A 14,613-nucleotide genomic window follows, 5' to 3' on the forward strand; every position below is an offset into this window, starting at 1 on the left:
GCAAGGCAAGATACTGAGCAGGGTTTCAAGGCCATTCCTAACAGTCTCTCCCTGTTCTAATGCAAGTCTTTGCTTGTCTAGTCTGGCCTTATTTCCCACAGAAGTAGTCACCATATGGCCTGGGACAATAAAAATGTTACTCTCTCCCATTTGTATCCTGCTTTGTTGTTCCCAGGGCAGCCTCAACCCCCCACCACCACCCCACGCCCTTATCTCCTTTGAGTCCCTCAACAACTTTGTGTGAGGTAGGCAAGGGAAGGCCTCTACTCCCTGAGGAAGAAAAGGAAATTGCTGCCTCTTGGCACAAGGAAGTTAATTAGGGGCAGAATTATGGTTTCTCTGGGACTCAGGGTCTGTGCCTCTCCCATTTCCACATGGCAGAGTTTTCAATATTCCTCATCCTCTCCTGTGTTTTTATTTTAAATTCCGTGGTCAGTGGTGATCATTCCCTTACATACTCCTCAACTCCCTTGTCTCCCTTTAGCTTCAGTTTCCTTGACTGACCAAACCACAACTCTGGTTAAATCCATTTGTTCACCAATTCTGCCTGCACTGACCCACTAAACAGTGGCTGTAGAAAACCCCAGAACTATATTGACTGATCTAACTTCAAATGCATGACCACTAACCTCAAATGGTCCCTAATGCTGCCTGGAAACCACGTTGCCTCTCTCCAGTCATACTTCCAGCCAGCGCCGTGACCAGGAATAGGAATGTCAGATTTAGCAAATAAAAGAGTCTTGTCTATTAATAGCAGCCCTCTCCAGGAAGTAGTTTCTAATGTGAATCTTCAGTCAGTATGGCAAATGGTGAAAGAATTATCTTGAGGGCGGGGCTTTATCAGAGCCCTTTTCATCCTAGTATACCAGGGTGTGACCCAGAGTATTAAGATGGTTAACCCTGGTTTGGGCCATGAACTGAGGTCTTCTCTCTCCTGCTGCTGCTGCTAAGTCACTTCAGTCGTGTCCGACTCTGTGCAACCCCATAGATGGCAACCCACCAGGCTCCCCTGTCCCTGGGATTCTCCAGGCAAGAACACTGGAGTGGGTTGCCATTTCCTTCTCCAATGCATGAAAGTGAAAAGTGAAAGTGAAGTCGCTCAGTCGTGTCCGACTCTTAGCGACCCCATGGACTGGAGCCTACCAGGCTCCTCCGTCTGTGGGATTTTCCAGGCAAGAGTACTGGAGTGGGGTGCCATCGCCTTCTCTGCTTCTCTCTCCTACCTGGAACTAAAAGGCCAGGATCCCTGGAGAGAAGACACAGCCAACCAACACTTCAAAGGTGAGAAAGCCCAGTCTACACTGGGTTGATCCACGAAGCCATAGACCTCTGGAATTATTATCCAGATGGAAGGATTTGGGGCCCACTGTGCCCCAGAGTCTCCTGCTAGCACTCCAACTTCTCCCAACTGGTCTTTGAAGTTAGGCATCTCAAAGTCAACCTTGACAACACTAATTCTGCAGAGAAAATTCTCTTCAAGGCAGGCAGGGGGAGGAATCTCATATAAAACAAGAGTAAAGAGACTTATTTTTTAAGTTTTTTTTTTTAATATGGATCATTTTAAAAGTCTTATTTAATTTGTTACAATATTGCTTCTGTTTTATGTTTTGTTTTTTTGGCCATGAGGCATATGTGATCTTAGCTCCTGGATCAGGGATTGAACCCCCACCCCCTGTACTGGAAGCCAAAGCCTTAACCACTGGACCACCAGGGAAGTCCTGAGATTTTTTTAAAGAGCATGTAATGTATCTAAGTTATAAAATGAGAGGTAATCAATATTCTTCATTCCTTGAACAATGTTTACTGTCTGCTGTGTGCCAAGCACTGTTGCCAGAGATACAGTGGTAGTAGACAAAAAGAGTCTGTGCTTTCAAGGAGTTTGTATTTTTGTGGGAAGACAGAATAATTAAACAAACAAGAAAATTTCAGATAGCAATGAACACTTAATGAAAACAAAACAGATAATGGCACAGAAGGAGACAGGGTAGGGGGAGAGTAGGAGAGGGGGCTACTACTGAGAAGAAGCCACTCTCCAGGAAGGTGATGTTTGAAATTAATAAGGAGTGGGACACACCAAGATCTGAATTGTAGTGCTCTAGGCAGAGAGAATAGCAAGTGCAAAGGAGCAAGTCTGGTGTGTATAAGGAAATGGAGGGAGGGAGTTCACAGAGGTAAAGGGACCTGGGAAGGAGAATGGCTTTAAAAAAAAAATTATTTGCTTATTTGGCTGCACCAGGTCTTATCTGAAGCCTGCGGGATCTTTAGCTGCAGCATGCAAACTCAGCTGTGGTGTGTGGGATCTAGTTCCCTGACCAGGGATGGAACCCGGGCCTCCCGAATTAGGAGCTTAGAGGTTTAGCCAATGGGCTACCAGGGAAGTCCTGAGAATGGCTTTTATTACAAGTGTGATGGGGGATGGGGGGTTAAGCAAGCCTCATGGCCTACTTCGTGTTTTGTTTCAGAGAGAGTATTGCAGCTGCTATGTGGAAAGTACATTATAGAGGTTCAAGAGTGGGAGCAGGGAGCTGTGAGGAGACCATGGCTAATATCCGGTAATGAGGGGATGGTAGCTTGGACTAAACTAGGGGTGAGGGAAGTAGCTGGGTTGAAGCTATAGGACATGCTAATCTGGGCTGTGCAGACCTACCCAACAGCCTTACCTGACCCCTGCCTCCATGTCTTCTTTGCTGGCGTGGTCCTGATTTTGTATAATATTTGACCCTTCCACTTGGTCAAGGAAGATGGCCTTTCTCTAGACCTAAGGGTAAGTATGCTACTGCTAAGTCGCTTCAGTCGTGTCCGACTCTGTGCGACCCCATAGATGGCAGCCCACCGGGCTCCCCCGTCCCTGGGATTCTCCAGGCAAGAACACTGGAGTGGGTTGCCATTTCCTTCTCCAATGCATGAAAGTGAAAAGTGAAAGTGAAGTTGCTCAGTCGTGTCTGACTCCTAGTGACCCCATGGACTGCAGCCTACCAGGCTCCTCCACCCATGGGATTTTCCAGGCAAAATACCAGAGTGGGGTGCCATTGCATTTTCCAAGGGTAAGTATAGGTTAGTCCAAACCATTCATGGTAGTTCCAGTCCCCCCTTCCAATGACTAGTTTAGGCCTGAGGTCAGGGAGATACAAGGGAAAGTCTGTTGGGGTGCTTTAAGGAAAGGTTTTTCTCTCTGATAAAAAGAGATGTGGGAGGAAACCACCGCCTCCCTTTCCTGCCTTAGGATGGTGTCATATGAGGGCATGATACTTGGAGCTGTGGTAGTCATCCTGTGATCAGGAGAGAAGACATCACCAGGCCTTTGAGGATGCCAGAGCAGAAAGCTGGATATACTGGACTTATTGGTCACATCACTGAACCAATCCTGGAACTGCCCTCCATTCAGATTTCTTAAACACCCATTGTTTAAGCTGCTGGTAGCTAGGCTTTCCATGATTTGAAGCTAAAACATTCTAATTAATAAAAGAGGGGAGGAAGAAAATGAAATAGGAATAGAGGACAGTCCTCCATTTTTACCTAAGGACTTGGGAGGAAGGTGGTATTATTCACTCAGACTTGGGGCTTCCCTTGTGGCTCAGCTGGTAAAGAATCTGCCTACAGTGCAGGAGACTCGGGTTTGATCCCTGGGTTCGGAAGACCCCCTGGAGAAGGAAAAAGCTACCCGTGCCAGTATTCTGGCCTAGAGAATTGCATGGACTGGTATAGACATGACTGAGCGACTTTTACTTTTGGGAGCCTAGGACAGAAGCAGGTTTGGCAGGGAGTGTGATAAGAATTCTACTTTGTGTTGTGTTGAGATGTCTAAGGGGTTTTCAAGGTATGATATCAAAAAGCCAAACAGTCATGTGACTCTGAACCTCAGAGGAGAGGTCCAAAATGGAGGAGTACTTTTGAGAACCATCAACATATAGGTGATATGGCTTTCTTTTTATTCTATTCTTGCACTGCAGCTTGGGATGTTTATACTCTAGCTATTCTTTTTCGAGTAACCCTAGATAAGTTACAATTGCTTTTAATTACAGACATTTAAGAATACACCCCACAGTAGAGATAACATAATAAAATCCCATATACTCATCACCCACTTTCAACTATTGCTCCTTCAGGGAGAAAAAGCATGTGGAAAGCCTGGGAATGAGCTATGAAGAACACCCTTTAGAGGTAAGCCATCAAAGACCACCAAGAAGGAGTGGCTAGGACAAAAACCAGGAGCAGAAGTGTCATCAAAGCCAAGAAGGAAGTACTTCAACTATGAAACACTATAAAGGAAGGATCAGTTATGTTGCATACTGCTGAGAGGCTGAGAAAGATGAAGAGAGAGGCATGATCTCTGGTTTGGCAAGATGGAGGTCACTGGTGACCTTAGCAAGAACATCTCAGTGGAGCATGTGAACCAAGCCAGCGTGGACAGCAGGAAGGAGAGAAGACATGGAGCTATCCCATAGGAAAGATGGTGCTGTGAGGAGGAGGACAGCTAGTAGACGCTCCAACTGAAAAAAAAAAAAAAAAATGGATGTGCGGTAAGGCTCAGCTCCACCTCTCCCAAATGGAATCCATGGAGACATTTTAAACCTTGATGGGGACTTTCCTGGTGGCTAAGACTTTGAGCTTCCACTGTAAAGGGCTCAGGTTTGATCCCTGATCAGGGAACTAAACTCTCATGTGCCATGTGGCACAGCCAACAGCAAACAAAGAACTTTGATGACCTTGCCACACTGCTTCAAGATGGAGGTGAGACTCTGAAAAGGAGTTAGGAAAGATGGAGATAACAGTAGGCACAGTGAAGAGAGAGAGCTATCCAAAGAGAGAGTTGACACCCACGCTGGGTGAGTGGACTAAACAATACCTCATCAGGGAGTGTTTGGCATTGTCTTCTAGATTCTATGTGAATGTCCAAGAGTTTTCTGTTTGGTAATATGGACTATTACCTGCTCACCTACCAAGAGCTTATGGCCCTTATTCAGGGGATCTGTCTATATCCTGAGAAAATAGATATACACTCAGTCATGCCTGTTTGTGCGTGAGCATGCACGCTCAGACACACATTCCCAACCAGATGCAGACTCTATATTCCACCAACATGCCTTGGGTGTGTCTCCCTGCACCCTTGTCTTCTCCGTTTTCCCTGCCAGGAAGCCTTCTTAGGGCTGTGAACTCATTGCTGCAAGAGCCAAGCTAACATAAATGTGTGATGTGGGTTGAGCATGTGATGTTAAATGACAGTGGGCACTGGTCTTCTGTGTCAGGGAGACACAGCATAATGAGAGCTGGGTGAACTGGAGCAGCTTGTTGCCCATCCTAAGAACATAGCCATCACCCAGCTACATTTGTTGCCGCAATGGTTTCCTATCCAGGCTGTAACAAATTGCTACAAACTTAGTAGCTTAAAACAACACAAATGTATTATCTCACGTTCTGGAGATCAAAAGTCCAAATATATCTTATGGGGAATTCAATATTATGATTTATAAGAAAAAACTGGCTACTCATATGACCAAAATGTATTTCTTATATATTATTTGGTCTTTGCCCATTCTTCTTGGCTCACAGTTCCCAAAACCCTGAGAATTCCCTAAGTGTTGAGAGTGGCCAAGGTGTCTTGGTATGTTAATGAGGTGACTTTTGGACCCACCTAAGGATAGGGGCTGGAGAAGGCAATGGCACCCCACTCCAGTACTCTTGCCTGGAAAATCCCATAGGGTCGCTAAGAGTCGGGCACGACTGAGTGACTTCACTTTCACTTTTCACTTTCATGCATTGAAGAAGGAAATGGTAACCCACTCCACTAGTCTTGCCTGGAGAATCCCAGGGACAGAGGAGCCTAGTGGGCTGCTGTCTATGGGGTCACACAGAGTCGGACATGACTGAAGTGACTTAGCAGCAGCAGCAGCAGCAAGGATGGGGGCTGCTTGCCAGTGGAGCCAACTAAGCAATTAGAGGTTTAGAAATTTCAGTCTCATCATGCCCTTCTGACCTCCTGAGAGTGTTGGGTAGCTGGAGATTGAGTTCAATCACCAATGGTCAGTGATTTAATCAACCATGTTTATGAAATGAAGCCTTCATCAAAACTCAAAAGGATGGGGTTTGGAGACCTTCCAGGGTGGTGAACACATGGAAGATGCTGGGAGAGTAGAGCACCTGGAGATGGTATGGAAGCTCATGTCCTTTTACCATACATTGCCCTCTGCATCCCTTCTATCTGACTGCTCCTGGCTCATATCCTTGTATAATAAACCAGTGATCTAGTCGGTAAAACGTTTCTCTGAACCCTACGAGCCTCTCTAGCAAATTAGTTGAACCCAAGAAAGAGGTGATGGTAAGCTCTAATCTGCAGCCCATCAGTCAGGACAAGTAACCATATGGACTTGTGGTTGGTATCCAGAGTTGGAGGGGGGTTGTTGGAACTTCCAGTTTGTAGCAGGTGGGTCAGAAGCTTAGGTAACAACTGGGACTTGTGACTGACATCTGAAACAGGAAATGGGGGGACAGTTTTGTAGGATCAAACCTTTAACCTGCGGAACCTGATGCTATCTCCAGGCAGAAAGTGCAGAATTGAGCTGTATTCTAGAACCCCTTGCTGGTGTCTGAGGATTGCTTGGTGGTGTGTGGGGAAGCCCCCTCTCCCACCACTGGAATTGGAAACTTATTTACGGATAAATTCAAGGCGTTGGCATGGTTGCTTTCCTTCTAAAGACTTTAGAGGAAAATATGCCCCTTGCCTTTTCCGTCTTCTAGAGGCTGTCCGCATTCCTTCACCATGGCCTCCTTCCATCTTGAGAGCCTTCACTCTGACCTCTCCCCTTCCCTGACTCTGACTCTCCTGCCTCCTTTTTCCATTTAGAAGGACCCTTCTATTTCTCTTGGTAAATGTCACATTCCACTTGAAAGTAGGTGGGTTATTTTCAAATATCTTTTGATATTAATTTCTAACATGATTCTACAGTGATAAGAGGAGCATTCTGTATAATTTCAATACCTTTAGACAGTGAAAGTTTTGCACCTTGTTTTATTCCAGTGTCTTCTAGTTTACAGTCTACGGGAACTTGAACAGAATTTGTATTCTATTGCTGTGTGAAAATTGTATAAATCTTAATTTTGTTGAATTGGTTCATAGTGCTTTTCAGGTCTACTAGATCCTTCTACTCTGTAGAAGAGAATTGTTAATTTTTTGAGAAAATGGTATTGTATTCATTGTATTAATTTTTGAGAGTTTGATATTGAAAGCCCAACTAAAAATCTTAATTCATCTACTTTTAAAAATAACTATAATGTATAGTGGAACTATATGTAACCTTGTTCTGTATTTTCCAAGTCTCCTGTTAATGTGTTATCATACTTTCATAATTTAAAAAAAATTTTTTTAATTAAAAAAAGGACTTGTGATTACACTGGACCCACCCAGAAAATCCAAAATCTCCCCATTTCAAGACCTTTACCTTAATCATATTCACACTGTCTTTAGCCATGGAAGGTAACGTAGTCACAGATTCCAGGGACTAAGATGTGGACATTTTGGGGGGAGTGGTATTCTGCCTATCACAGTTGCTAAATGGGAATGCAGGCCTAGAATAGCCATCTCTTCCAATTTGTTTCATGATAAGCTAGGACCTGGATTTTTACATGATTAAAACAGTTAACCTAGCAGGCCTGAGACAGCTATCCTTGGAAAGGCTTGCTCACATGGTTGCCCCTCGGCTGGCATTTGAGAACTTGGCTCTTAGAGTACTCCCAGTCAACAGCTGATTGATCAGGATGGTTTGTTGTGCCTGGGCAGTGTGTGTAAACAATGTGATTTATGCTGAACACCCATTTTTCTTCTGAGTCTGGAATTTTGGCACATGCAAGGCATAAGTGCCTCTGTGAACAGCCCCCACTAAAAACCTTGGGTGCTGAGTCTCTAATGGGCTTTCTTGGGCAAAAGCACTGCAGGGAAATGTTGCTCCATTTTCATTTAGGAAAACGAGTACATTGTGTAAGCCCTTACGGGAGGGACAGAACATGGATTCCTTCAGACTCCTGTTGTGTCTTTTCCCCTTATTATCCAGCTGTGTATTGTTCTTGCATCACTGTAATAAACCCTAGCTGTGAGTACGAGTTTATGCTGAGTCCTGTGAGTCTGTCTAGTAAGTCTCCTAACATAGGGGTGGTCTTTGGCGATGCCCCATACAGAAAAAGTTCCTAATTTTTTTTTCATATTCTAAACGCAATAGCAGTTAACACTGTGGGGGCCAGATAAAACATTTCAGAGAGGAATTTGTTTTCCAATTTGAAACTTCTGGCTTCTTAAGAATTTTACCTTAATTTCAGTCCCATCTCTATAGTGAAACAATTCATCTGACACACACTTAGCAAATGTTACCATGTGCCAAGTGCCATACTGGGAACTGGGGAACACAAAAGTGAATGAGACACAGTCTTTTGCTTCAGCAAGATCACTGTCTAATAAAATGGACATATGCATGAATAACTGCAGCATAGGTGCTACACGCATGAAAATAAATGAACAAAATGCTCTAAGAATCCAGGCAGCTGGATACATAGTGCTTTATTGTGTACGTATGCATCCTCCAGTTCATCTGGTCCTCACAATCCAAGTTATTATCCCAGTTTTACAGAAAAAGAAGCTGAACCTGAAGAACAAATAGGTTTTGGGTTTTGCCTAAGATAGCACAAGTCTCTTAAAATACTCACTCTGCAGGGTTGGGCTGCACAAGGAAAACAGAGGGCTAGGGAACGTCTGAACGAGGCCATGTGTTCTGTAGTCACCAAGGCTCCTTGCTCTGTAGAGACCGTGACCCCATTTCCCAAAGCAACCTCATTATGTGTCCTTGCCAGGTTTCTTTTCTATGAATGAGTCTTGTTCTCCCAACCATATGGTTAGTCTACTGGGAAAAGAGACCTTGTCATATTTCACTGTATTTCTTTCCATGCCTTGGTAAAGTAAGGTATCAGTTAGCTATTTTGTTGGTAGAAAGTTGCCATTGCTAGTTATTTTATCCTGCTGTGTTACATTGTCAGGCAGTCTTGGCCCTAGGAAACACTAGGAGAAACAAATAGGAGAGACAGGTGAATCTTTTCCCAGGAGACAGGATGTACCAATAGGCACGTAGGGTACTTCTGATGATTTCTGCAGTGAAGAGAGACAGGTAGAAAATGTAAGGCATGCAAGGGAAAGCAGAAGTAGGTTGAAAAGCCCATTCTTGCGAGACATGGGGCTGAAAAGTAGAAAGAAGGAATAGCTTTAGCTGAGACCTCTGCCTGAGCTCCGAGGGCTTTGAGATGCAGGTAGCAGATCCTGCCCATGGCTTAAGGACAGAAGAGGATGGGAAAGTCAAAACCAGCCATGACAGAATCTCCATTTTGTTTTTTCCTCTTCAGGGTCAACAAACGTTATAACACCTTACAATGCTTTCTGGGGGTAGGATCGTTATCTCCTTTCACCCGTGAAGATGCCAAGAACTCAGCGTGGTTAAGTCACTTGCCCAAGGTCACTTAGGGCAGTCAGGATACGAATCCCAGAAGCTCCGGCGGTTCTGGCTGCAGGAAAGTGGGCAGGTGGCTATGGCGAGGGCCGGCTAATAGTGACGGTGCTGATGACGGGGCCACTGACCAGCGGGCAGCTGGAGAGACGCGACAGATTCCGGGGGTCGGCCCTCGCAGACAGACTGTGGGGTTAGGCTCTGCGGAGCAACCTAAGGGATCGGCAACCTGGGGCTCAGACTGTGCAGCTCCCGGTCCTCGGCCGCCCGCGGGCGTTGGCGAAGGCCAGCCGTCCCGGCCGGGGACCAGCAGGCCTCGTGCGACTGCAAGCAGTTCCTGGGGGAAGCGCCAGAACCAGGCAGTCGGCCGGAGCCTCCAGAGAGACGGGGCGGGGAGGGCACAGGCGAAGGCTGGCTGCAGCCACTCCGGAAAAACAGCCTCTGCAGCACCCTGCCTAAGTCAGAACACCTTAGAGACAGGCGCCCCCACAACGCAGGTGCAGGAGAGACACGTCCTGGCACCGCGCTTTGCGTCCCAACAGCGGAGCTCGGGAGCTCCGAGTGTCGGCGCAAAGCCGGGAGAGAAGGGTTTAAGCTCGGGTCGCTACTGCTCACTCACGCGGGACAGGTGAGGGACTCTGGCACGCCCCGGGGAGGGGACTCGCCCTGGCCCCACCCTCTCCGGGCCGCCTACCTTTCGGGGGCGTGGCGTTTGGGCCGCCCGGCTCCTAGTGGGCGGTCGGAGCGCGCGGGCCCGCCTCCGGCATATAAGAGCGGTGCGGCACTGCAGCTAGCGCAGTTCTCACTGAGACCCGTCACCCGGACTCTACGTGAGACCCACCACCCGGACTCACCATGGTGAGTGCGGCCCCGCCGGCATCGCGCCCGTCCCCTAAGTTCTCCTGTTCTTCGGGGAACCTCTCTCTAGGGCTGCTCAGGGCCCTCTATCCGGAGTTTCAGGTCTCGAGGTGTTGTGGGGGGTTGCCTTCCCCCACCCCCTCCCGGTGGCTTTGGCTGGGCCAAGTTGTCCACTTTTGGATGCTAGGGAGGGTGGTAGAGCGGGGTGGGAATCATCAGTAGCAGAGAGGAGTCCTCCTGGAATCCCCTCCTGCTCCACCAAGTATTTGTGTCCTAACCCTCCTGAGGGGAGTCACGCGGTCCTGCGGCCCGTCCTTTCCGCGGTCGAGGGAGACCCCGCTTGGCTGCCCTCCGCCCCTAGCCTCTCTCTCACTCCCGGGTCCTTGGAACTGACCAAACACGTGTTTGGTGCAAGAAGGTGGGAAGGGGTCAGATCACTTGGTTCAGCATCCCCCTTTCCTCCGACTGTGGGCGCATCCCTTCTACCCACAGTACCCCCCCGTGACTCAGCACCCCTCTTTTGATCCTGGAGGGGTGGCGAGAATGGGGTTCGGCCTAGTGAGGCGAGCCGGAATCTCTCCAGCCAGAGTCCGCGTGCACGGACGGGCAGAGACAGCTGGCGCTGAGCGAGAGCGCGGGCCGAGGCCAGGTTGGGGGGAGGGGAAAGAGGTGTGTGTAGGGGGTGGTATTTATAGCCCAGGGACGGGGGCCGAAATCCAATCCTCGCTTTCCACTGGGATGGACCTGGAAAGAATCTAGAAGGGGCGAATACGGGGCCAGAGCGCGGGATGGCGCTCACCCCGCCCAGGGCAAGGCAGGTTACCTTCGGGGCCTCACCGCAGGTTCCGTTTCCTTTTCTGGGTGTTTGCAAACCGTCACCCCGCCATTTCGGTGTCGAAAAGGGAGGCCGCGCCGGCCCTGCTCTGTACCACTTTGGCTCTTCAGAGGTTAATTCCAGACTGGCAGGAATGAGCCTAGGGCAGCGACTGCCCCAGTGCCCACAACCCTCACTGCCGGCGCCTGCCGTTTTTTGCTCTCTGCAGTTTCCGTGAGGGCACCGCAGTGGATGAACGCGGTGAAGATACCCAGGGTGTGGGGGTAGAGATGGGGAGAGCAGCCAGATGGGATTGATCCCCAGAGCCAGATGGGATTTAAAGGTGGTGAGAGCCAGGGCATCCTGCTGGCCAGCATGGTCAGTTGATGCCTGACTGGAAGGCTGAGACACCTCTATAGTTCGCAAGAATGAAAGGGCGAGAGGGTTATATGATATTCTAGTTGTTCATCCTCAAAGCAAAGAATTAATCAACAGCGGACCTCTAGCTATAAATTCGTGGCTCTGGAAAACCTTCTGTCCCTTCTCAGGCACTTGAGAAGCTGATCTGTGGGAGTAGGGATTGGGAACAGCTGAAAAAAATCGCTTGTCCTTGTCTCAGTGACTGCAGTGTCTTGCCTGTCTCATATGCACTTGACCTCTCCGTCCTGCCTGAGTGCCCTGTGAATATGGCAGGGTCATATGGAGCCACAGCTCTTACTTGACAAGGTCCCCATGGAGAAGTAGGCTAAGGGAACTGGCCTGCCCTACTGGGTGCCTCCAGTTGGGAAGTCCTATGCAGGAGAGCCTGGGCAGGATGCCAGCCTCTTTGACCTCTGCTCAGGCCCTTTTGCCAACTGAGTCATCCTAACTGGTAGGTGATTGGATGGGAGAGAGGCTCATGAGGTAAGGACTTATGTATGTGGGGCTTATGCCATGTCCCCTCTCTTTACCCTTCAGCGTGAATGCATCTCAGTCCATGTGGGGCAGGCAGGTGTCCAGATGGGCAATGCCTGCTGGGAGCTCTACTGTCTGGAACATGGAATTCAGCCGGATGGACAGATGCCCAGTGACAAGACCATCGGTGGAGGGGACGACTCCTTCACCACCTTCTTCTGTGAAACCGGTGCCGGAAAGCATGTGCCCCGGGCAGTTTTTGTGGATTTGGAGCCTACCGTAATTGGTGAGCAGAGAAAGAGAGGGTGGAATTAAGGGGCTGGAAAGTGACTCTAAGCTTCTCTCTGGAGAGAGGATGTCTAGACCTGGCTTTCCTGGCCCTGAAAACCCCTTGCCCTGCTGGAAGCTGAAGAAAGGAGGCTGATCGCAGACTGGCCTGGGCAGCAGCTCTGGGTTTCTCTCACACACTGCTATCTCAGGCTGGCAGGAGATGAATGCTTCCATATATCTGACCACAGCCACCAGGCTGAGGGAGGGAGGTCTGTGCTGAGCATAGCCTTGTGGTTTCTGCTCTAACGATGTGGTGTATGCCTTTTCAGATGAGATCCGAAACGGCCCATACCGGCAACTCTTCCACCCCGAGCAGCTCATCACTGGGAAAGAGGATGCGGCAAACAACTATGCTCGTGGTCACTACACCATTGGCAAGGAAATCATTGACCCAGTCCTGGACCGGATCCGCAAGCTGGTGAGAATTGGGGGTAGAAAGAAGGAAGCTTTTGAAACGATGCTAGTGGTCAGAAACATTTTTTTCCAAATCCATTTCATGGAGTCATCTCTAATTGTACATGTCCCAGAGTGTGCTGCAGCTGTGGGATACTCATTAGTCTGCCTTAACACCTGAGAAATTTTAGACTTTTGTGAAGCCAGAACATAAGAGATCCTGAGGCCCTTTCCCCACCCACATTGCTCTTTTCCTTCTTGTCTTTCAGTCTGATCAGTGCACAGGACTTCAGGGCTTCCTGGTGTTCCACAGCTTTGGAGGGGGCACTGGCTCTGGCTTCACCTCACTGCTGATGGAGCGGCTCTCTGTTGACTATGGCAAGAAATCCAAGCTGGAGTTCTCCATCTACCCAGCCCCCCAGGTGTCCACGGCCGTGGTTGAGCCCTACAACTCCATCCTGACCACTCACACCACTCTGGAGCACTCAGATTGTGCCTTCATGGTGGACAACGAGGCCATCTATGACATCTGTCGCCGCAACCTGGACATCGAGCGTCCAACTTACACCAACCTCAACCGCCTCATCAGCCAGATCGTCTCCTCCATCACAGCCTCCCTGCGCTTTGACGGCGCCCTCAACGTGGACCTGACCGAGTTCCAGACCAACCTGGTGCCCTACCCTCGCATCCACTTCCCCCTGGCCACCTATGCACCAGTCATCTCTGCAGAGAAGGCCTACCATGAGCAGCTGTCGGTGGCAGAGATCACCAATGCCTGCTTCGAGCCTGCCAACCAGATGGTGAAGTGTGATCCCCGCCACGGCAAGTACATGGCCTGCTGTCTGCTGTACCGTGGAGATGTGGTGCCCAAGGACGTCAACGCTGCCATTGCTGCCATCAAGACCAAGCGCAGTATTCAGTTCGTGGACTGGTGCCCCACGGGCTTCAAGGTCGGTATCAACTACCAGCCCCCCACTGTGGTGCCCGGGGGAGACCTGGCCAAGGTGCAGCGTGCCGTGTGCATGCTGAGCAACACGACCGCCATCGCTGAGGCCTGGGCCCGCCTGGACCACAAGTTCGACCTGATGTATGCCAAGAGGGCGTTTGTGCACTGGTACGTGGGCGAGGGCATGGAGGAGGGTGAGTTCTCCGAGGCCCGGGAGGATATGGCTGCCCTGGAGAAGGATTACGAGGAAGTGGGCATCGACTCCTATGAGGATGAGGATGAGGGAGAAGAATAGAATCTCTGCCTGGAGCCCACTCACTATGTTTATTGCAAAATCCTTTCGAAATAAACAGTCTCCTTGCACGGTTTCTCGTCCCCTCTGTGAGTGCTTGAGCTTTGCTGCCTTCCCCTTTTGTGCTGCTGCTGCTGCTGTTTCTGCTGCTGCCCTCACTATGTGCTGCTCATGACTTTTTCCTTCCGTGGCTGAAGGTTAGACCTGCCAAGGGGCCCTTGCCAGGCCCGGGAAACATGACCCATGTATTATCCTAGGAGTGCCCAGGATAGGGGGGAGATGAGGACTGGATCTTGGACCTGTCCAACATGAACCATTAAAGGATCTGAGGCTTCACTTCCTTTCCAAGTAGGAGTTTAAGCCCAGCAGTTTCTGTATTTGAGAGTTAGACTGCTACCCTATTCTTCCTGCTGCTCTGCATTCACCGACACTGGAAGCAAAGCTTGGCCCAGACACCTCTGTGCGTTTTAAGGGCTTGGGAGTGGGGCTGAGCAGGCCCAGAGTTCCTGGGCATGGAGCCTAGTCATAAGCTTGGGGGCTGGGAGGGAACAAGGGCGATCTCCTAGAGTTGTTTGTCAGTGCACCTCCCAGCAGCTTTGCAGAGCTT

General features: G+C 49.3%; 1 protein-coding gene across 1 annotated transcript; it reads left to right on the forward strand.

The window, feature by feature from the left end:
• Positions 1-10,224: 10,224 nt before the first annotated feature.
• Positions 10,225-14,082, forward strand: LOC102280742 (tubulin alpha-4A chain). Its single transcript, XM_005889684.3, has 4 exons — positions 10,225-10,337; positions 12,109-12,331; positions 12,645-12,793; positions 13,038-14,082. The coding sequence occupies exons 1-4, from the start codon at positions 10,335-10,337 to the stop codon at positions 14,007-14,009; spliced, it is 1,347 nt and encodes a 448-aa protein (XP_005889746.2). The 5' UTR covers positions 10,225-10,334; the 3' UTR covers positions 14,010-14,082.
• The last annotated feature ends 531 nt before the right edge of the window (positions 14,083-14,613 follow it).

The sequence above is a fragment of the Bos mutus genome, chromosome 2 (assembly GCF_027580195.1).
Source record: "Bos mutus isolate GX-2022 chromosome 2, NWIPB_WYAK_1.1, whole genome shotgun sequence".
NCBI classification, from domain to species: Eukaryota; Metazoa; Chordata; class Mammalia; order Artiodactyla; family Bovidae; genus Bos; species Bos mutus.

Excerpts from the sequence above, each read along its gene's own strand:
- LOC102280742 (XM_005889684.3), top strand. Across the intron at positions 12,332-12,644 it reads TTTGGAGCCTACCGTAATTG|ATGAGATCCGAAACGGCCCA; the intron begins GTGAGCAGAGAA and ends ATGCCTTTTCAG. Across the intron at positions 12,794-13,037 it reads TGGACCGGATCCGCAAGCTG|TCTGATCAGTGCACAGGACT; the intron begins GTGAGAATTGGG and ends CTTGTCTTTCAG.